General features: G+C 40.7%; 1 protein-coding gene across 1 annotated transcript in view; it reads left to right on the top strand.

Moving 5' to 3' along the window:
* ric1 (RIC1 homolog, RAB6A GEF complex partner 1) overlaps positions 1-22,649 on the top strand; it is a 212,414-nt gene extending 189,765 nt beyond the window's left edge. The window contains exons 22-26 of the mRNA XM_043715245.1: positions 129-418; positions 7,234-7,422; positions 14,241-14,418; positions 14,855-15,043; positions 19,868-22,649. Of these exons, the coding sequence (XP_043571180.1) occupies positions 129-418; positions 7,234-7,422; positions 14,241-14,418; positions 14,855-15,043; positions 19,868-20,162 (1,141 nt within the window). The 3' untranslated portion in view covers positions 20,163-22,649. The remainder of the gene's footprint in view (positions 1-128; positions 419-7,233; positions 7,423-14,240; positions 14,419-14,854; positions 15,044-19,867) is intronic.

Below are 22,649 nucleotides of genomic sequence, written 5' to 3'. Positions count from 1 at the left end.
GAATGTACCATTATGCATTCAGTTTTGAAAGAAATGGTAAAGTTTTCAAAGTGCTCACTCATTCTTTAGTGTTGATTTTTAGAAACAAAAATATTTGAATGGAGTGTAATTCTGTGTTTTGTTTTCAGGTGGAGTAAAGATGTTGACAATGCTGAGAATATGTATATAGATGAGATGCTTTGGCGTCATGCACGAAGACTGCTGGAAGAGATGAGACTAAAAGATCTCAGCAGCTTTGCTGCACAGTTGGGATTTGAGCTTATTGGCTGGCTCAGCAAAGAAAGAACTCGGGCAGCTCGAGTTGAGGATTTTGTTAAGGCTTTAAAAAGACTACATAATGACTTTCTTTGGCCAGTTCCTGTTATTCCTTCCAGCTGTTTAGTAAATTCACCATTCAAAAATGGCAAATATAAAACAGGTAATAGGGAAATGTTTAAATATTCAATTTTTTTCATTTTAACATCTCTAAAACTCATTTCAAGATTATGTATTAGAGAAACAATAAAGTAGTATTAACTATCTGGTTTCCTTCTTAAAGGCAGAGTCAAATTTTCAATCCAGAGATAGCAGTCTGGCATCGAGGGATCTCTAAAAGGTTATGGTTAGGGTATTGGCAATGTACTGTCCATCCTTCTCTAAGACCTGTGAATGGAAACCATCAGGTCTTGAGGATTTTTCACTCCTCAGTTCCACTAGTTTCCCTACTATCAATGATTTTCTTAAGCTAATGTTGTTTAGACCTAGTCCCTCATCCTATTTTAATTTCTTTGCAACTTCTAGTAAGCTATCCTTTTCTGCAGTGAATACTGAAGCAAAATAATTGTTCAACATGTCTGCAATTTCCCAATGGTCATTGACGATATCTTCACTCTAAGCCTGCAATGGGTCAATAGTACTCTTAACCAGCCATTTTTGCTTTATGTAATTATAAAAGCTCCTCTAATAGTCTTTTGTGTCCCTTATAAGTTTCCTTTCATAATTCTTGGAAGCCACTCTTATAAGCCACTGTGTGGCCCTTTGTTAGTCTTAGTATTTGCCCTAACCTGTGGGGTTTGATGTATGTTTTTGCATTTTTATAGGCCCTTTCTGTCAGTTTTAACTGTCCCTAATCATCTCAAATATCCATGGAAGTGTTATTGTAAGGTGAAGCTTTTCCTTCCCATGGGTGCAAACTGCTTCTGAATAGCATTAAATGTTTCTTTCAGCACTTTCCACTGTTCCTCGGTTGTTTTACCTAAACCCAGAATTCTAGTATTTGATCTTTGCTTATCTTTTATAAATGCTACATAAAACTCAATCATGTTGTGATCACTATTTGACAAATGCTCACAAACAGCTAGATAACTAATTAAATCAGGCTCATTGCTCATTACAAATCCAGTATTGTCGCATTCAAGCCACTTTGCTGTAGAAAACACCCTCAGAACATCTAGAAGTTCACAACCTTTCTGGCAGATGTTCTCCTTTCCCAGTGTGTGTGTGTTAAGATGAAAATTCCCTATTAAAACAACTCTTCCTTTGTTGCATAATTGCCTAATTTCAGCATTTATACAATTATATATGAAACCTATTGTTATGACACGAGGGTTTAAGCCCCCCCCGTAACTTAAACCAGCAACAGAGGAATCTGTTAAAATTCGAGAGGCAAGAAAGTATTCCCAAAAATCATTATATAAAGTAAAAATTACCTACTTTATTTTTTAAGGTCTAACAGACAATAAATACTCAACAACCATTTACAACTCCTTCCTCTAACCTATCTTTTGCTTTCCCTTCTAAAATACTACTCCAATAAAACCGCAAGTAAGATTTACAGAAAAATTAATACTTCAAAACCAGCCAGCTGTCAAAACTTCTCTTGGTATCTTCCTCTGTAGAGTTGTTCTCCAGGTCGGTGTCTATGTTTTTTTCCTGTGCAAACTCCTCTGGACAGGTACCTTTCAGAAAGTTCTTACTAGCAGCCTATATCTGTTGGTCTTTTGGCAGTTCTCCTCACGGTTCAAATTTTCCCGATCTTATACCCCAAAACATCGGATTGTGTCATTTGGCTTTTAGTATTGTTAATATACTAAATTCACACTTGATCAGAGTTTGGTATTTTTTAGGGGGTTGTAATTTAAACTGGCCGCATTCGAGTTTGTTTTTGTATCCAGGCAACCAACTACTCGAGCTGCTGGGCCACATGTTCCATTGTAAATTCTCCAGCATTCTGTGTGCCTCTCTAAGTCCTTCACTCTCTTAAAGGTACAGTGCTTATCTACATCTTCACAACACTGTTGTATTTTAGTTCCTTTACAATTCCTCAGATCCACTCGTATGGTTTCCACTAGGTACTTTCCCATCATTACATCTTCCCTTACCAGAGAAATGATTCTGTTTCTAATCAGTAATGCTACTTCACTCTCTCTGCTGATTTCTCTGTCCCTCCTGTAAACCTACCTGCTTTGTTTAGTTCCCTCCTAACCATCCTGCAGCCATGTCTCTAATAGCAACTGTATCGTAGTTTCCAATTTCAATCTGTGCCTGCAGCTCATTTAATTTATTAAGTATATTAAGTAGGGAAGTCATACTGCAACTTTACAAGGTGCTGGTGAAACTATATCTGGAGTGCTGCGAGCAGTTTTGGTCCCCTTATTTAAGTAAAGATATCATTTCATCGGAGGAAGTTCAGAAAAGATCTGTGGTATGGGGGGATAGTCTTATGGGCGAACAGGTTAGGACTGACTCAAGTTTAGAAAAAGTGAGAAGTGATCTCATTGAAAAATACAGGCTTCTCAAGGGACTAGACAAGGTAAATGCTGAGAGGATGTTGCTCCTCATGGAAGAGTCTAGGACAAGAGGGCATAGTCTCAGAATAAAAGGGTGCCAATTTAAGACTGAGATGAGAAGGAATTTCTTCTGGGGTTGAGTGTCTTTGGAGCAGAATCCTTGTGTACATTTAATGCTGAGCTAGATTCTTGATCAGTAGGGGAATCGAGCATTATGGGAAAAGGTCAGGAAATTGGATTAAGGAATGTTGGAAGAGATATGATCCTGTTGCATAACCAAGGGGCTACTCCTATTTATATTTTTTATGGTCTGTGCATTTGCTGACATAGAAAGCAGAAAAGTGATTCCAAGTGACAGACAGACTAATAATGTACAATAACTTATATTTGTGTAGCACCATTAACAAAGTCCCAAAGTACTTGATAGTTCTGTGAAGTAAATGTAGTACTCAGCCACATGAGGCTTTAATAGGGTTGATGTACAAAACTTGGTCAAAGATGTAGCTTTTAATATGCTTAAAGGTAGAGTTTTTTTTCAATGTGTTCTTTGGATGTGAGCATCACGGGCAATGCCAGCATTTATTTCCCTATTTGTCATTAAGCAAATAGTCATAATGTGTCAACCTAAGCTGCTGCTGCTGTTCACTTGGCATATTGTCCAGGAGATAGGCCCAGTGTTTTGACCTGACAACAATGACAGAACTATGACAGAATTTTGTGTCATTGGAGGTGTGATTACAGATAGTGATTTTCTCAGGAGTCTCTTGTTTTGGCCTTTTAGCTGGCAGCAGTAATGAATTGGAAATTGCCACTGAAGGAGCATTATGAAGTTGCTGCAGTACCTCTCACCGAGAATATGCACTGCCTCCACTGTAAGCTGACGTTGGAGGCAGTGAACGATATAAGTGGTGGATGGTTTGCCGATCAACAGGCTGTTTTGTTCTACATGTTGTCAACTTGCTCGATTTGTTTTTCAAGCTATACTTAGCCAGGAAATTGAAAAGTACTCCTGATTTTGTGTCTAGTAGATGATAGTCATGATAGTCATGATTTGGTTGGTGGGGAGTTGTTGTAGAGTCATGTGGCATGGAAATGGACCCTTCAGTCCAACTAGTCCATGCTGACCATCTTCCAAGCTAAACTAGTACGACCTGCCTGTGTTTGGCCCATATCCCTCAACCTTTTCCTGTTCATGTACTTACCCAAATGATTTTTAAACATTGTAACTATACCTGTATCCACCACTTCCTCTAGCAGTTCATTCAACCACTAACCACTCTGTTTAAAAAAAAGTTGCCCTCCTGTCCTTTTTAAATCTTTCTCCTCTCACCTTAAAATATGCCCTCTAGTTTTGAACTCACTCACCTTATGGAAAAGACCTTTGCTATTCACCTTTATCTATGCCCTTCATGATTTTATAAACCTCAGTGAGAGTAGAAACAGAGATGGACTGTACACGTGACACTTCTGCTTGAAGAATTTGCTAAGTTTCAGCTTTGTCTTTTGAACTAATATGCTGGATTCTCCAATCATTAGATTACTTACAGTGTGGAAACAGGCCCTTCGGCCCAACAAGTCCACACCGACCCGCCGAAGCGCAACCCACCCAGACCCATTCCCCTACGTTTACCCCTGCCCCTAACTCTACGGGCAATTTAGCATGGCTAATTCATTTAACCTGCACATTTTATTTTTGGACTCTGGGAGGAAACCGGAGCACCCGGAGGAAACCTACGCAGACACGGGGAGAATGTGCAAACTCCACACAGTCAGTCGCCTGAGGCGGGAATTGAACCCCGGTCTCTGGCGCTGTGAGGCAGATGATTTATAGCACATCACCCAAATGTGTTCACAGCATTTTTCACTAGAAGTGGGAGGGCTGTAGAGATTTGATCAGATCTGTTGGTTGTGAAATTGTTTAATTCTTCCTATTGCATTTTTTTTCAACTGTTTGGCAGGTTCGTTGACCTGTATTGTCAATTCAGCATGCCGACGTCCCGGTTTTAGGTATCTTGCTACAATAGCCTCCTACACTCATTGTTGAATTAGAGCTGATATCTGACTTGATGGTAATGGTATGTGGGCTTAGAAGTTGTGATTGTTAGCAGTTCTGATTGTGATGACAAATTGCTGAGTCTGGAGGAACATGAATTTGTTCTTAGGCAAAATGGTTGGTGGTAATTGGCAGGAGGTTTTCATGCTTGTGTTTAACCTGATGCCTTGAAACTTCATGGAGATCTGGAGTCAATGTTGAGGACTCCTAGGACCTCTCCATCATAATTCCGTTGCCTGTTGTACAGGATTTACCCAGTCATGGTAATAGAAGACACTGGTATATCGGCCTCAACAGTATGGTTCTTCGAGTATGACTCAAACTGTTGCGTGACTTGACTGTAGGTCACCCTCTCAATTTTGGCACAAAATCCCAAATGCTATTGAGCATGATTTTTCAGGGTTGAGTGGTTAGGGTGTGCCTTTGCCATTTTCGTTGCTCAGTTTGATGCTGGATCATCTGTCCAGTTATCATAGTAGTGTGAAAGATGACAGTTCCACCCATCATGCCAACACCGCTCATTAAATGAGCATCATTACCTGGTGCCAATCTCTTACTTTTTTACTCATACCACTGCATGCTACATTTGTCCAAAGCATCTAATAACCTCTTAATACCGCAATTAAATCTGCTTCCACCACACTTTTCAAGCAGTGCATTCCATTGCCTAACTACTCAGTGAAAATGTTTTCCTTACTTCACTCTTTAAATTTGTGCTGTATTGTATTTGTTCCATTGAGTGGGAGCAGTCTCTGTTAATCTACCCTCTTCAGCCCACCACTGGTTTTGAAATGTTCTATCGATTTCCTCTTAGCTGTTTTCTGTCCAAGGAGAACAGAACCAGTTTCTTCAATCTGTCCTCATAACTGAAATTCCTCATCCTGAAATCATTCTTGAAAACTGCCTCTGCATACTCACTAATGTGTTCACATCTTTCCTATAAAGTGGAACTCAGAACTGTACATAATAAGTCATATTTTTGTATCAAACCAGTGCAGAAAATCTATGTGACTTGCTAGCTCATTTGAGAGGGAAGTTAAGTGAACCATTTTGCTGTGGGCCTAGTCACATGTGTAGGTCAGACTGGGTAACATGAGTAGATTAATGGGACATTAGTGAAGCATGTCGGTTTTATGACAATCCGTTCAATTCACAAGTACTGTTAATGAAACCAGGATTTTATTCCAGATTTATTAAAGCGTTGAATTTAAGTTTCCCCAGCTACCTTGACGATTAGAACTAATTGGTGTTTCTGCAGCATTAATCCGATGCTCTACGTTAGTAGTCCGATAAAATTGCCACTGTGATACCATTGAGAGGCAGTGAAGTTAGGGAGGGAATTCCAGAGTTTAACTGGGGCAGGTGGGACCTAAGCAATATAATGTATTTTAATGAACTAGCACCTTAATGTCCGGAGTTCAAATTCCACCCTGCAACGTATTGGCTGTTGCTAATAAAAATGGTCATGAAAGCTTATGATTATCTAATTAAAATCAAAGTGCTTTGCTGATATCCTAGCCAATCACATGATTATAGTCAAAATACAGAATTAAACCTTATTGCCCCAGCAAAAACTGGATCATGACAAAGCACGTAGGACTAATTGATTTGTACATTTAGAGATGGCACAGGCAAATGATTCTTATTCTAAGCCGCTCTGTTATCACTCATCCTTGGTAACTTGAATAATTGAGAGGTATCAATCACAGTACATGACAGCAAGCCATTTGTTCTTTGTTGAGATACCTTGAAGTGTTAGAAGCAAATACTGCAAATTTACTTTTAATTTGATTTTTGTGTAAACAGAATATGGGTGATGTTGGTGAGGACCCATTTCTTGCCTATTCCTGTTTTCCTTAAGAAGCTCATGTTGGGCAGTGTTCATGAACTATTGCACTTTCTTTGGTAATGTTACTCCCACAATGATATTGAAGAGGAGGTTCTGGAATATTGACTAGTGAGAAGGAAATGTTGAAGATCAGATGGTGTGATACTTAATATTTCCTCAAAATTTGTTGCAGTGGTGCAACAAATGGAAGTTATGTGGCTGGTAAACTTTAAGTCCTTGCTTTCAGGATCTGTTCCTGTGATGATACCTTGTGAATGATTTTGCAAAAAAGACACGAATGCTAATGTGCGAGGAACACTTATTTTTTCCTCAGTATTCTGTATTAACTAGGGAAAAAAGACCAAATTATAATAGCCACATAAAAAGCCAATAAGGTTCCTTGGAAAATGTAAAATATCATAATGTGTGCACCTTGATGTATTGTGATATTGAGCAGTTGTAAATTACATTAAGGTTGATAGTCGGTATCTTGATTCAAAGGAGAAGCAAATATTTGAAGTTATATGCGTAAAACAAAATTAACTAGTGAGCACCAATAGGATCTTTGTTTTAACTTTCTGCAGTTGGAGAACAGTTTCTTAACTCTCAGTCAACTGAGACTTTTGTAACCAGTGATTTGGAGAGTGGAGTCATAAATGCACATGCTGGCCACATCTGTCTTAGCCTTAATACTGCACACACGCAAACAGATTCTGGCTCATTGCAAGGACCTCAGACGCAAGATGCAATTCTGTCACCATTACTTTCAAAAGGTAAGTAAGCATTTCTTACTATGAAAATATGAATTAAATAGTCAGAAAAGCACAGCCAAATGTAGGTATTAAGTCTGTCTGTATTTGTGTTGTCCTTTTTGAATTTGCTAAGTCAATTTTTAATCAAAGTAGAAGGATAATTTATACCAAATCATAACACATTTAACAAGTTACAGACTTAGTGGAGTCTAAGTGAGACAAGAAATGCAATTAAAATGTATTAGCTTACTTTATTGACTAGAGGTAGAAATACATGTGGTGCTGGTAAAACACAGCAGGCAAGGCAGCATCCGATGAGCAGGAGAATCGACGTTTCGGCCATAAGCTCTTCTTCAGGAATGAGGCTGGTGTGCCAAACGGGCTGAGAAAAAAGGTAGGGGAGAGGGAATTTGGGGGAGGGGCGCTGGGAATACGATAGGTGGAAGGAGGTGAGGGTGAGGATGATAGGCTGGAGAGGGGGTGGGGCGGAGAGGTCGGGAAGAAGATTGCAGGTCAAGAGGGGGGTGCTGAATCCGGGGTTGGGACTGAGATAAGGTGCAGGGAGGGAAATGAGGCAGCTGGAGAAATCTACATTCATCCCATGTGGTTGGAGGGTTCCTAGGAGGAAGATGAGGCGCTCTTCCTCCAGGCGTCGTGTGGCCAAGGTCTGGCGATGGAGGAGGCCAAGGACCTGCATGTCCTTGGCGGAGTGGGAGGGGGAGTTAAAGTGTTCAGCCACGGGGTGGTTGGGTTGATTGGTGCGGGTGTCCCAGAGGTGTTCCCTGAAACATTCCGCAAGTAGGCGGCCTGTCTCCCCAATGTAGAGGAGACCACACCGGGTGCAGCGGATACTGTAAATGATGTGTGTGGAGGTGCAGGTGAATTTGTGACGGATATGGAAGGATCCATTGGGGCCTTGGAGGGAGGAGGTGTGGGCACAAGTTTTGCACTTCTTGCAGTTGCAGGGGAAGGTGCCGGGAGTGGAGGTTGGGTTGGTGGGGGATGTGGACTTGACGAGGGAGTCGTGGAGGGAGTGGTCTCTCCGGAATGCTGATAGGGGTGGGGAGGGAAATATATCCCTGGTGGTGGGGTCTGTTTGAAGGTGGCGGAGATGATGGAGGATGATACGATATATCCGGAGGTTAGTGGGGTGGAAGGTGAGGACCAGTGGGGTTCTGTCCTGGTGGTGATTGGAGGGGCGGGGCTCAAGGGCGGAGGTGCAGGAAGTGGAGGAGATGCTGTGTTTTTCCAGCACCACACTTTTCAACTCTGGTCTCCAGCATCTGCAGTCCTCACTTTCTCCTAGAGGTAGAAATATGGCAAAGGTAACTGACTATATGATGAGCCTCATAGAAAAACAAAGGAATAGAGAACACTAGATTTCTGAAATGAATCATCAAATGCTAAATGCTCTGCAGTTCTGGCAGCATTTATGGTGAGAGAAAGAGTTAATATTTCAGGTTGATTGACCTTGCATCAGAATTTAAAACATTAGAACATAGAACATTACAACACAGCACATGCCCTTCATCCCTCGATGTTGCACCGACCTGTGAAACCAATCTAAAGCCCACCTAACCTACACTGTTCCATTATCATCCATATGTTTATCCAATGACCATATAAATGCCCTTCATTTTGGCGAGTCCACTATTGTTGCAGGCAAGACGTTCCACGCCCTTAATCTGAGTAAAGAAGCTACCTCTGACATCTGTTAATATCTATCACCCCTCGATTTAAAGCTATGTCCCATCATGCTAGCTATCACCATCCGAGGAAAAAGGCTCTCACTGTCCATCCTATCGAATCCTCTGATCATCTTGTGTGTCTTTATTAAGTTACCTCTTAACTTTCTCTCTAACAAAAACAGCCTCAAATCTCTCAGTCTTTCCTCATAAGACCTTCCTTCCATACCAGGCAACTTCCTGGTACATCTCCTCTGCACTTTTTATAAAGCTTCCACATCTCTCCTATATTGCGGCGACCAGAACTGTATGTAATACTGCAAGTGCAGCCGCATTAGAGTTTTATACAGCTGCAACATGACCTCAAGTGCGAAACTCAATTTTTCTACCGATAAAAGCTAACACACCATATGCCTTAACAACATTATCAACCTGGGTGGCAACTTCCAGGGATGTATGCACATGGACACAAATCTCTGTGCTTATCCACACTACCAAGAATCTTACCATTAACCCAGTACTCTGTATTCCTGTTACTCCTTCCAAAGTGAATCACCTCACACTTTTCCGCATTAAACTCCATTTGCCACCTCTCAGCCCAGCTTGCAGTTTACCTATGTCCCTCTGTCACCTGCAACATCTTTCTGCACTGTCCACAACTCCATCAACTTTAGTGTCATCAGCAAATTTACAAGCCTATCCTTCTACGCCCTCATCCAGGTCATTTATAAAAATGACAAAAAACAGTGACCTCAAAACAGATCCTTGCATTACACCACTAGTAATGGAAGTCCAGGATGAACATTTCCCATCAGCCATCACCCTTTGTCATCTTACAGTTAGCCAATTTCTGATCCAAACCGCTAAATCACCCTCAACCCCATGCCTCTGTATTTTCTGCAGTAGCTTACCCTGAGGAACTTTATCAAACGCTTTACTGAAATCCATATGCATCACCTGAACTGCTTTATCCTCATCCACCTGTTTGGTCACCTTCTCAAAGAACTCAGTAAGGTTTGTGAGGCACAAACTACCTTTCACAAAACCATGTTGACTATTCCTAATCAAATTATATCTTCCAATCTCTTATAATCCTTTCCAAAACTTTGCCCACAACAGATGTAAGGCTCACTGGTCTACAGTTACCGGGGTTGTCTCTACTCCCCTTCTTGAACAACGGGACAACATTTGCTATCCTCCAGTCTTCTGGCACTATTCCTATAAACAATGATGACATAAAGATCAAAGCCAAAGGCTCTGCAATCTCCTCCCTAGCTTCCCAGAAAATCCTAGGATAAATCCCATCCAGCCCAGGGGACTTAACTATTTTTACACTTTCCATAATTGCTAACATCTCCTCCTTATGAACCTCAAACCCATCTAGTCTAATAGCCTGTATCTCAGTATCCTCCTCGACAGTGTCTTTTTCCTGTGTGAATGCTGACAAAAAATATTAATTTCGCGCCCTTCCTATCTCTTCAGACTCCAAGCACAACTTCCCACTACTCTCCTTGACTGGCCCTGATCTTACTCTAGTCGCTCTTTTATTCCTGATGAAGGGCTTTTGCCCGAAACATTGATTTTGCTGCTCGTCAGATGCTGCCTCAATTGCTGTGCTCTTCCAGCACCACTGATCCAGAAGCTCTTTTATTCCTGGCATACCTATAGGAAGCTTTAGGGTTTTTGTTGATCTTACCTGCCAAAGACTTCTTATGTCCCCTCCTGGCTCCTCTTAGCTCTCTCTTTAGGTCCTTCCTGGCTAACTTGTAACTCTCAAGCATCCTAACTGAGTCTTCACATCTCATCTTTACATAAGCCTCCTTCCTCTTGTCAAGATTCAACTTCTTTCGTAAACCACAGTTCCTTCGCTTGACCACTTCCTCCCTACCTGACAGGTACATACTTATCAAGGACATGCAGTAGCTGTTCTTTGAACAAACTCTACATTTCAATTGTACCCATCCTATGCATTCTAAATGTCACCTAGTCGCATCATAATTTCCTTTCCTCCAGCAGTAACTCTTGCCCTGCGGCCTATACCTATCCCTTTCCATCGCTAAAGTAAACATAACCGAATTGTCACTATTAACGCACCTCTCTTACTCCACAGTGCTTCCAGATTGTTGAGCACTTAATAGATTTAAAGCTTTAATTTTGTGTTATGCCTGTTGTACTTGTAACATATGAGATGTACCTTGCAACTTATCAAAAATATTTGATGATCTGAGATATAAAAACATGTTTGTATCTTTTCTGTTTGCTGATGAAATATCAGTTGACTGAATATGGAAACTTTATTGCCTTTACAGTGCTTCTGCTAAATGTTGGCTGTCTTTTGAATTATTTAATATGTACTGCACAGTGGTTTCAGGATTTGAAGGGAAGGTATTTTTGATATGTAAAGCCTCTGTTTAGAAAATTCAAACTACTGGGAGTGCATTGATCCCATACTGTTGCTAAAACACAGTTTCAAAAGATTAGATACTCTCTTCAGAATTATATCATATGATTAGTTTTTGAGCACATTGAGGTCGAGGAACCACAAAGAGATAGGAGTTTAGTTCCCTTTGTCCCACCTAACTGTAGTGATCTTATAGCTAAATTTCATTCCTGTTGAATTCTTTTTGGAGAAATAATATTTTCTGTGTCTGATTTTTGCTTGCATTCTCAGAATATTTTTTCTGCTGTGCATTTTCTGAACATTAAGGGCCAATTATCTGGACTCTGCCCTCACTAGCTTGCCCTTTGACTCAGTGGGCTGAATTTTCTTCTGTAGGAATTCCCTGGCTGTTCTGTTTGGCTTATAATACTCCTATAATACTCTGTTTGGCACTCCTATAATAGTAGTGTTGTCCCAGTCAAATTCATGTTGCTTGTCATCTGCGTGTGTGGCTGCTAGGGATAGCTGGTCGTGTCGTTTCATGACTAGTTGGTGTTCATGGATGCAGATCGTTAGCTGTCTTCCTGTTTGTCCTATGTAGTGTTTTGTATAGTCCTTGCATGGGATTTTGTGCACTACATATGAAACGACACGACCAGCTATCCCTAGTAGCCACACACGCAGATGACAAGCAACATGAATTCGACTGGGACAACACTACTATTATAGGACAAGCCAAACAGAGAACAGCCAGGGAATTCCTAGAGGCACGGCACTCATCCACAGATTCAATCAATAAGCACATCGACCTGCACCCGATATACCGACCACTGCAGTGGACAGCTGGAACTGACAACCGGAAGCGGCAGATTCAAACCACTACAAATACCGGAGGAAAGATCACAGAAGCGCTTCACAGGAGGCTCCCAAGCACGGAGGATGTCACCTAGACAGGGGATGAAACGTCTGCAACACAAATTCCCAAAAAAAACGTCGGCAAACAGAACCACAACAACGAGCATCTGAGCTACAAATTAATTTCCGATATTTCACATTATTTACATTGAGATTAGATAAAATATATAAATTATCAAAAATGTTTTCTAACAAGAACTGACACAAACTTTTACACACAAAGAAACCAATTATCCTAAATATAATTTTCGCAGACTGGTGAAGCCACAGCTAATGTATATCAGCTTTCCGGAGAGACCATTCCCTCTGCGATTCCCTGGACAGGTCCACGCTCTCCCTCCCCACCAGCCCACACCCCACTCCTGGCACCTTCCCCTGCCACCACAGGAAGTGCAAAACCTGCGCCCACACCACTCCCTTCACCTCCGTCCAAGGCCCCAATGGATCCTTCCACATCTGTCAGAAAGTTTATCTGTACCTCTACCAATGTCATCTACTGCATCCATTGCACCCGGTGTGGTCTCCTCTACACCGGGGACACAGCACGCCTTCTTGCAGATCATTTCAGAAACATCTCTGGGACACCCGCATCCATCAACCCCACCGCCCCACTCCGTCAAGGACGTGCAGGTCCTGGGCCATCTCCACTGCCAAATGGTTTACACCTGACACCTGTAGGAAGAACACCTCATATTCCACCTTGGGACCCTGCAACCACATGGGATAAATGTGGATTTCAATAGCTTCCTCATTTCCTTTCCCCCCCCAACATAATCCCAGTCCCAAACCTTCAACTCAACACCGCCCTCCTGAAATGTCCATCACTCCCCCTCTGACCTATCACCTTCTCCCTCACCTTCATCCACCTATCGCTTTCTCAGCAACTTACCCCCCATCACCACACACCTCCCATTTATCTCTTAGTTCCTCTCCGCCCGCCCACAGGCCTCGTTCCTGATGACGATCTTATGCCCGAAATGTCAATTCTCCTGCTCCTCCGATGTTGCCTGACCTACTGTGCTTTCCCAGCAACACATTCTTGATTCTGATCTCCAGCATCTGCAGTTCTCACTTTCTCCTAGAATACTGAGAGGCCTGGACAGAATGGATATGGTGAAGATGTTTCCACGAGTAAGAGAGATGAGGACCAGAGGGCACAGTGTTGAGGCAAAGGTGTAATTATTTTAAGAACTGAGATGAGGAAATCTTTCAGGCAGAACTAAGGAATTTATTGCCACAAAAGACTGTGAAGGCCAAGTCATTGACAGTAATTAAGACAGAGGTAAATAGTTTCTTGACTTTTTTAAGGGATCAAGAGTTACTGGGAGAAGGCAGGAGAATGGAACTGAGAAACATATCAGCCATGTTCAAACGATGGAGCAGACTCAATGAGCTGAGTGGCTTAATTATGTTCCTCTATCTTATGGAATGTCCATGTATTCTCAAGAATAACACCCACTATTTTTGTATTTTTAGTGAGAGGTAAATCTTTGAACTTGGTTAAGTTCAGGAAATGCTTGTGATGTGGAATTTAAATTTCGTTAGCTATTGAGGCAGACCTTAACTAATTCTATTTCATAATGGAAGTCCTACCTGGAGTGTGCATGGACCCAAATAAAATTTTTATATATATATTCCTCACTTATTGTTCCTATGCCAACTTTTCCATGATTTAGTCATTAGATCTTCCTGTGACAGCTAAGAGAACAAGGGAACTTGAAACTTCTTTCTCATGTTTTATATTTGCTCTGTAACTGTTCTTATTAACATCTGTAGATGTGGCAAATAATATGAAAAACTTAATGAATGTCGTCAAACTTTCTTGATCAGTTAAATGATTTGTTTTGTTTGACTTTTAGGTGATGAATGCAGTATCGGATCAGCGACTGATCTTACAGAAACCAGTTCTATGGTCGATGGTGACTGGACTATGGTGGATGAAGGTTTTTCTGCACTCAGTCTAACACAGTCTGATTTGGAATATATATCAATGGAGTTGGCCAACAAAGGCCCTCGCAAGTCACAGGTTCAGTTAAGGTAACTAACAGTAATTGTATTTTGTTTTATAAATCCAAATCCACTGGTTCGAAGAGCATTTCTAAAACTCCATGCGAAAACAGGTACTTTCACTTGCGTAGGTATAATAAATTAAAGGGTGAAGCATTCCAGGCAGTTTTCTCAATCAAGAGTAGCCAAACAAAATTTTTCAGGGTTACAGGAATTCAAGAATTCTTCCTAAAGCGATGAATAATATTAGTTTGAAGACTGTGGGAATAACAAGGCGATTTAATATTCTTAAATATGTTCAAGATTATATTTATGGCTAAAGTTTTTAAATGTATTTTGGAGTAATAAAAAATTGGCAGAAATGAATGTTTAAAAATTATGCAGTCCCAAAGTTAGAAGTTTTGGAGGCTCACTTCCTACAGTTACCTGTGTTGCCCCTCTCTGACTGGACTGTTTGTTCTTTCAGGTATCTGATGCACATTTTTATGGAAGCTGGCTGTTTGGAGTGGTGTATGATTATAGCCCTTATTCTTCGAGATTCCGCTGTGATCTGTCAGATAATCAGTTCAGTCCAACACTCTGAAGTTCCCACGGACATTTTGCAGGGTATAAAAAGTGGGATGCTAGCTGTGGATGGATGGGCTTTAGCAGATTGGTAAGTGAAGTGCAGTAAGCCTAGCATAGCTTATTCGTAACTGCAATTAAGGTTTTCAAAGAATAAAATGATTTCAAGTGATGCTTCTGCTTCTATTAGTTTTAATTTGCTGCACCAAAATTAGAACCTTGATGAAGTCAAATGCAACATATTTGGTTTGGGCAGCCGTAAAGTACAGTAATCAGATGGGGAAGTCTTGCTATAACTGTACACAGCATTGGCGAGACAATATCTAGAGTACTGCATACAATTTTGGCTGCATTGGAGAACTGTGTTCACTAAATTGATTCCTTACCAGGAAAGGCTCAACAGACTGGACTGTGTAGCCATTACAATTTAAAAGATGCAAAAGTGATCTTATTGAAGTTTTTAAGATACCAGGAGCACTTAAGAGTTCCTGTTGAGAATGTGTGTTTGTTTGGTGAGGGAGACGAAAATGGCTGGAGGAGGGGTGAGGGGTGTGGGGCGTGGGGCACAGTTTCAAAGTGAACGATTTCCCAGCAAAAGTAATAGAGTTTTAGAGTTTTACAGTACAGAGAAAAGGTCTTTTGGCCCTCCATGTCTGCCACAGTCATCAAGCATTCTAATTTGATGTTCCAACATTTGACCCACAACCTGTAAGCTGTGACATTTCAAGTGCTCATCTAAATATTTCTGGAAACTCTTCAGGGTTTCTGCATTTTCGGCAGTGAGTTTCAGATACCTGCCATCCTCTGGATGAAAGCGTTTCCTTAATCCCTCTAAAATTCCTGCTCCAGACCTTGAAATTGTCCCCTAACTTTTGACTCCTCTACTAAGGGGAAAAATTTCTCCTAATCTACCCTATCTACATCCTTCATGTGATGTACGCCACATTCCACTCTCCCCTCAGTTTTTTCTGTTCTAAGGAAAATATTCACAGCATATCTAATCTCTCTTCATAGGCGAATTATATTCGCCAAAATCTCTAACCTAATCATCTGATATATCCTCCATTCTCCTGTTATTGTCAAGTCAGGTGATCGACCCTGCTTCAATAAAGAGTGCAGGAGGACATGCCAGGTGCAGCACCAGGCATAACTAAAAGTGAGGTGTTAACCTAATGAAGCTACAACATAGGGTTACTTGTATGCCAATCAGAAGGCACAGCATGCACAAACAGGGATAAATGATCCCACAGTCAATGAATCAGAAGCTAACAAGGTCTAAGCTCTGTAGACCTACCACATCCAGTTGTGGTGGTAGACAAATAAATAATTCCTCCGGAGAGAGATTTCCACGAGTAGCCCCATTTTTAATGGTGGTGCAGCCCATCACATCATTGCAGAAGGTCAGGCTGAAGCATTTGAAGCAGTCTTCATCCAGAAGTGCCAAGTGCATAATCCATCTTGGCTTCCTGTGGAGGTCAACAGCATCTCACATACCAGCCTTAAGAAAAATTGGTTTACTCCATGTGAAATCAAAGAATTTCTGAAGACATAAAATACTGCATGGGCAATGGGCCCAGACAAAATTCTGCCAATAATACTTCTGTCGCAGGAATTTGTGATACCCCTGCCAAACTATTCCTGGGCATCTGCAATGCTAGCAGTGTGGAAAATTGTGCTTTACACCAAGCAAAGCAAATCCTAGCTGGCCAGTTACTGCCCTGTCTGTCTGCTTTTCATCAGTAAACTGATGGAAGGGGCCATCTTAAATACTGTCAAGCAATAATTTGCTCATTTCTGCCAGGGCCACTTACCTCTTGATCTCATTACAACCTTGGTTCAAACATAGGCAAAAGAGGAATCTTCAGAGGTGTGCTGAGAGTGACTGTCCTTGACATCAAGATAGCATTTGACCAGTAATGGCACTAAGGATCTCTAGCAAAACTGGAATCAATGAGACTTGGGTAAATTCTCCATTAGTTGAAGACTTGCCTGTTAAAAAGGAAGCTGATTGTGGTTGTTGCAGGTCAACCCTCTCAACCCCATGGCACCTTTACAGGATCTCTTTAGGGTAGTGTCCTGGGCCCAACTATTCCCAGCTGCTTCTTTAAATAGTTACATTCCATCATGACAAAAATGGAGATGTTTGATGATTGCACAGTGATCACCAGTCACTATTCCTCATATCCACGTGCAGCAAGACCTAAAGCAGCATCCAGGCTTGGCTTGAACTCCGCAAAGATATTTGCAACTTAAATGTCAGGCAATGGTGATAGGCCATTGCTATATCCCCAACTATCAGATTTCTGGGGGGTTACTCATGCAATTGGACCATCTAATTACTGTGACTATGAAACAGGTCAGAGGTTAGGACTTCTAAAAGCAAATAAATTGCCTCTTGTGTCCTAATGCCTGTTCATCATCTAAAAGGCACAATTCAGGAGAATTATGGAGTACTCCCCACTTGGCTGAATGGATACAACCTTAATGATGTTCAGTGTGTTTGATTAGCTTTAACAACTGTACACCTAATCACCTTTAACAGTCACTTCTTCACTATTTGACCTGTGAAGGCAGTTTGTGCTACTTACAAGATCCACTGCACAAGCTCACCTCGGCTATTTGAGCAGCACCTTCCAAAATCACATTGTCTGCTGCTTGGAAGGTCAAGGACAACAGTTGAATGTAGCACCACCACCTACAGGTTCTCCTTTAAATCTTATACAATCCTTATTGGGAAGTACGTTGCCATTCTTTCACTGTCCTTGGGTCAAAATCCTGGAATTCCATTCTTAACAGCAGTGTTAGGATGTCCCTAAACTCCATGGACTGTAGTGGGGTTCAAGAAGACATCTGACCACCACCACCACCAGGGATTTTCAGGATATGCAATAAACGTCAGCCAAGCCAACGATACCCGCACCCTATCAAACTATAGGTGTAATGAGCCGAAAAATGGGCATTCTGTGCTGAGTCATTCTGTATGATTCTGTCAAACATATACCTTAGTAATCGAAATATACTACTAATTGTTTCCTCCACATTCCGATTTAAAAATTGCATTCATGAAATATAATCAATTTGTTTCTATCGATCTGTTTTAATGAGCTTCATGTTGAGAATGTAAAAGGTTTTATGGTGCAATGGGTCGCATTTCAGCATCTGACCCAGCAGCTCCTGTTTAGAGTCTTGCTCTAGAGGACTTGATGGCCAGGCAAAGTGCATTCATAATGTTGTTAAACGAGCCACATATCAACCTATAAATCTTCAAATTTAACTGCGTAAGTGGTAGCCAATGAACCAGGAGAATCTCCGAGCTGGCTGTGCCTGATGTGGAGTAGGAGAAAGTGAGGTCTGCAGATGCTGGAGATCAGAGCTGGAAATGTGTTGCTGGAAAAGCGCAGCAGGTCAGGCAGCATCCAGGGAACAGGAGAATCGACGTTTCGGGCATAAGCCCTTCTTCAGCCCTCCTGAAGAAGGGCTTATGCCCGAAACGTCGATTCTCCTGTTCCCTGGATGCTGCCTGACCTGATGTGGAGTAGCAAATCTCAACCTCTGGTGACAGGCTAGTAACAGTCAGGAAAAACTAGCCATGGAAACAGAAGTATGCACATGCTTTGTCTGCCTCATGTCAATAGATACTTGAAGTCCTCTATTTTGAGAGAGTTAAAAAAACAATATTCTTATTGCACCAGAATTACATTAAAAATCCCTCTTTTAAAATTAAGTAGAGGTTTCAATTTTTCTGTAGTTCAGAATATCTTCAAAAATAAGTAACTAGAGAGAACAGTTTCCAGGTTAACAAGCGGACCCCAGAGGTCTTCAGAGTTCCGACAGTCTGGAGTCAGGTGAACAATGAGCATACTGGGCCAGATATGTCAGGAGTGGCAAACTCTGCCACTTTGACCCTTCTCTTTACAAAAGGAGAGAGCTCTATTTCTGATCAGCGATTCCAATTGAGGCTCCTTCAGAAATGATTCTTATAGTTCCCTTGTAGTGGCCTGCTGTAGGTGTGGTGTGTGAGGCAAGTATAGGGTCAGTTGAATAGATACTCAGAAGTTAGAGTACATTTAGTTTCTCAGGAAAAGTTAGAATATTATTTAATTTCATCAAAACTCTACAAATTCTCCAATTTTTAAATGGAGTCTTTAAGGTTCCAGGCATGAACGAATCATGCACAACAGCATTCTTTAAGAGAAAATCTGATCAATATGTTAAATTCTGAGGCAAGGTTTATAATTAAATTAACATAGATTGAGAAGGGCTTGCTTATCTCCCAACCAGAATTTTCAGTTCTGCTGCATTTCCCCTCTGCTCTTTACCCAGCTTCTGGTGTGCAAAGAAGAGGCAGCTAATTCCATCAGATTTGCTGATCCTGCAAAGCCACTCAGTGCAGCTGCTGTTGTCATTCTCTCACAAACCATGTTACAAGATAGTTTCATGGTCATTGAGTGTCAGCTATTTGGGAAGTGAGCCAGCTTTAATAGACCTAAAAGGATGAGATCTGGGCATTTGGTTCATAGCGAAATGGATCAGGTTAGCCGAGTTTACATATTGACGATGAGGATCTATATGCTACTGTATTGAAGTTTTTTGGAGTTTAAACTTCCAGATGACCTCAGTGTAATTTATTGATTTTGTCATCTTGCATCTTTTTAGAATACATGCTGGTCTTATGTCTTTGTTTCTATGCACTTGAAACTTGTTAATCTGTTTTTAAATACTTCAGATGTGACTAATAGAATGAAAGGTCAACTATGAAAATATCAAAATGTCTGTATTGATTTTTTTTATGTGTAAAGAACAGCTGAATAAATATTGAGGAGAATACTGCTGTTGTGTTTCACACAGTAAACATTTTCTCTCTCTCACCCTCTCTCTCTTCCACCACTACCCGGTGCTGATTTGATACTGCCAGCCCTGGATACAAGCCATTTCTGAATCGTATAAAGCCCCAGCTGCAGAAATTGAACGAGATCACAGAGGAGCAGATTCAGCCTGAAGCTTTTCAGCCTTTGAGCCGGGTCAGCATATCAAAGACAGTGGAGGCCCCCAGCTCTTGGACAGAGGACAATAGAAATGCTGCAAGTCATATTAACGGTAGCCAGAATGATGGCAGTGGGATTACCAGCAGGCCGGAAGATGACGGTCAAGAGGAAGAAGAGGAGCAGCAACTTGAGGACGAAGGGAGTTATGAGTGTTCTGTGTCATGAATTGGTTATCTTCAGACAGCTGCACTCCAAACTTTAGAAATGACAAATGAATCACTAGTGCCTTGTGTTAGTGTTGTGCACATGCCTTACTGCGTACTAGAGAAAATGTGTCTCACTTAGAGGTATAGAACATCAATTTTGATGTTTCATGCTCCCTAAAAGTAAAAGCAATATCCTGGAGTCACTTCTGGAGTTTGCTGGCATGTACACCCCCAGTCCAGAGATCACCCCTGTAAATGTGATTTATCATTCCCTGTGCTCCCTGGAATAATTGAATGTCCAAGCTGCAAAATTATTAGGGAAAATGAATTCATGATAGTGAGGATGACTTATGGAAAAATATGTTTCTAAAAACAGTGATATTTTATTGCTGCATTTGTAGGTACTTGACTCCATTCCATTAATGCTTTTGCAAGATGCTCTGTGTTTCAAATGTGGTTTGATAATGCTTCTATTCTGGCATGACTGAGGGAGTCTCTCAAAGTTTCTCTCAGGACAGAGTAAAATGTCCCAAATTCCTGTTCATTTTTTGGTCAGTCCAGAGAATTTTAAGGACACATGCTGCATATAACCGAGGTGAAAAAGCAAAATCTAGGCAATGTATTCATTGGTAGTGGTTTGAGGAATGGAATAGCAGAGTGTTTGGAAGCATTGTAATATTTTTAACATCTGAATAATTTGATTTTTAAGGATGTTTGAATTTTGAGTCAAACTACAAGTTAATCTGTTATTTTTCTGTGCTCCTGGTGGCTTAGAAATTCTTACATAACTGAGCCATAATGTAATGCGGAGACCTGGAAAATATATTTACCACAAGACTTTTCTATTACTCTTTTGGCATTGAGTTTTTAAACATCTATGTCTGTAAGAATAACTAAAGCCAGTGACTATTCCACAGAAAAGTTGCAAAATACAGATCTCTTGTAAACAGTCAGGAGGAAAGCGTGAATTTAATTTCAAAAGACAGTGTTATTCTCAATTAAGCGCAAATTGCTCTTATCTTTGCAAAATAAGAGTTGATTAAAGTGCTATATTAATTGGAAAGAGGCAAGTCCTCATTTTCCACATCAGTGTTCTCTTTTTCTTCTGCAGGTCCTGAATGTTGCCCCTTTACAACTTGAAGTGAGAAATGAAATATTTTTAAAATATTCTTCAATTGTATAAGATAATTAATTTCCACTTCATTTAGATTGAATACATTATTACAGGGTTCGCAACTAAGGTGTATGTAATGCAAACGTATATACCCTTTCCACTGTGTTGATCTTAAGCTGTTAATAGATTGTTGGAGACTTAACAAGAGTGTATACAGCCTCTTGGAGTGGATTCCTTGGAAATAAGGTGCCCTTAGATCCAAGGATTGCTGCTTATCATGATAGAGTTGTAAAGAAAACAAGCTACCATTACAGCCACATATATCCCAACAACTTCCTGTGATTTCTTCTCAGGGGGATAAGTAAACTGTGCTTTTCACTACTTTATTCATGAGAAACAAGCTCCTGGTAACTACAATTCCCCCTAACAAAGATTCAATCTTTCACTTGTCCATAGTCCTGTTGATGATCCTCCTGCATACATGTAGAAGAGAAATGAGCAGAGGCCTTTTGAGGTTGGCCTGATTCCAAAATGAAGCACCCTAGTGACAGTAGATTAGAACCAGATTTTCTTTCTGATCCGGACTCAATAATCCAATAACTGATCCACGTGGACCTTGTTTATCAATGATTCTTGCTTGGGCTGTACCATTTTTAACCTACAATGCTAACATATTTCAGGGTCTCTAACCATTTGGATGTTCCTCGGCTGTTTGGACTTGAAAAGTGGGGATATTCCTATACAAAGTGAAAATATGCACTCCATATCAAGCAAACAAATTTTAACATTAAGAGACTGTTAAACATGATGTATTTCCATATGGATTGAACCCCCGTCTAGCCAAAAAAAATCAAAGTCAAAACAAAATCTTTTATACAATAGGTAATGGTTTACTCAAATAACCCTGCTTGGGTCTTTGATGAATTGGCCACTAGTAGCGAGGAGTTGTACAAATCATGCTGCTTAGCACTTATTAACTTGGTTCCCCAGTTATTGAATATTTTACTGACAGATTGCATTGTCTTCAGAAAAACTGATCACTGTTTATATGTGGTGTAAGACACATGCACAACATTCGTACAAGACTCTTGTGTTCAAGTTGATTTTAAAACCTGTTGTGTTGGTGCTTTAGGAATTTTTGTATAGATCTTTTTTCTTTAAAAAAAGTGCATTTCAAATTCTATGTAATGTATAATCATTAACCTCACTGCTCTTGCAGAAGCTGTTTATATTGTACAGTGTTCAGGCAGAATTCCTCGTTTATGCATGTGTTGCATGAGTCTACAGCAGCTGTCACACATTAGGAACTGTGATTTTGATTGAATTTGAATTTGGTACCCTATTGTGAGATCTTTTGTGTGATTTGATTGTAAAATAAATACCATTGCTTTG

The sequence above is a fragment of the Chiloscyllium plagiosum genome, chromosome 2, assembly GCF_004010195.1.
Source record: "Chiloscyllium plagiosum isolate BGI_BamShark_2017 chromosome 2, ASM401019v2, whole genome shotgun sequence".
NCBI lineage: Eukaryota > Metazoa > Chordata > Chondrichthyes > Orectolobiformes > Hemiscylliidae > Chiloscyllium > Chiloscyllium plagiosum.
Note: the sequence above shows the minus strand (reverse complement) of the source record. Positions and strands in the feature narration are given on the sequence as shown.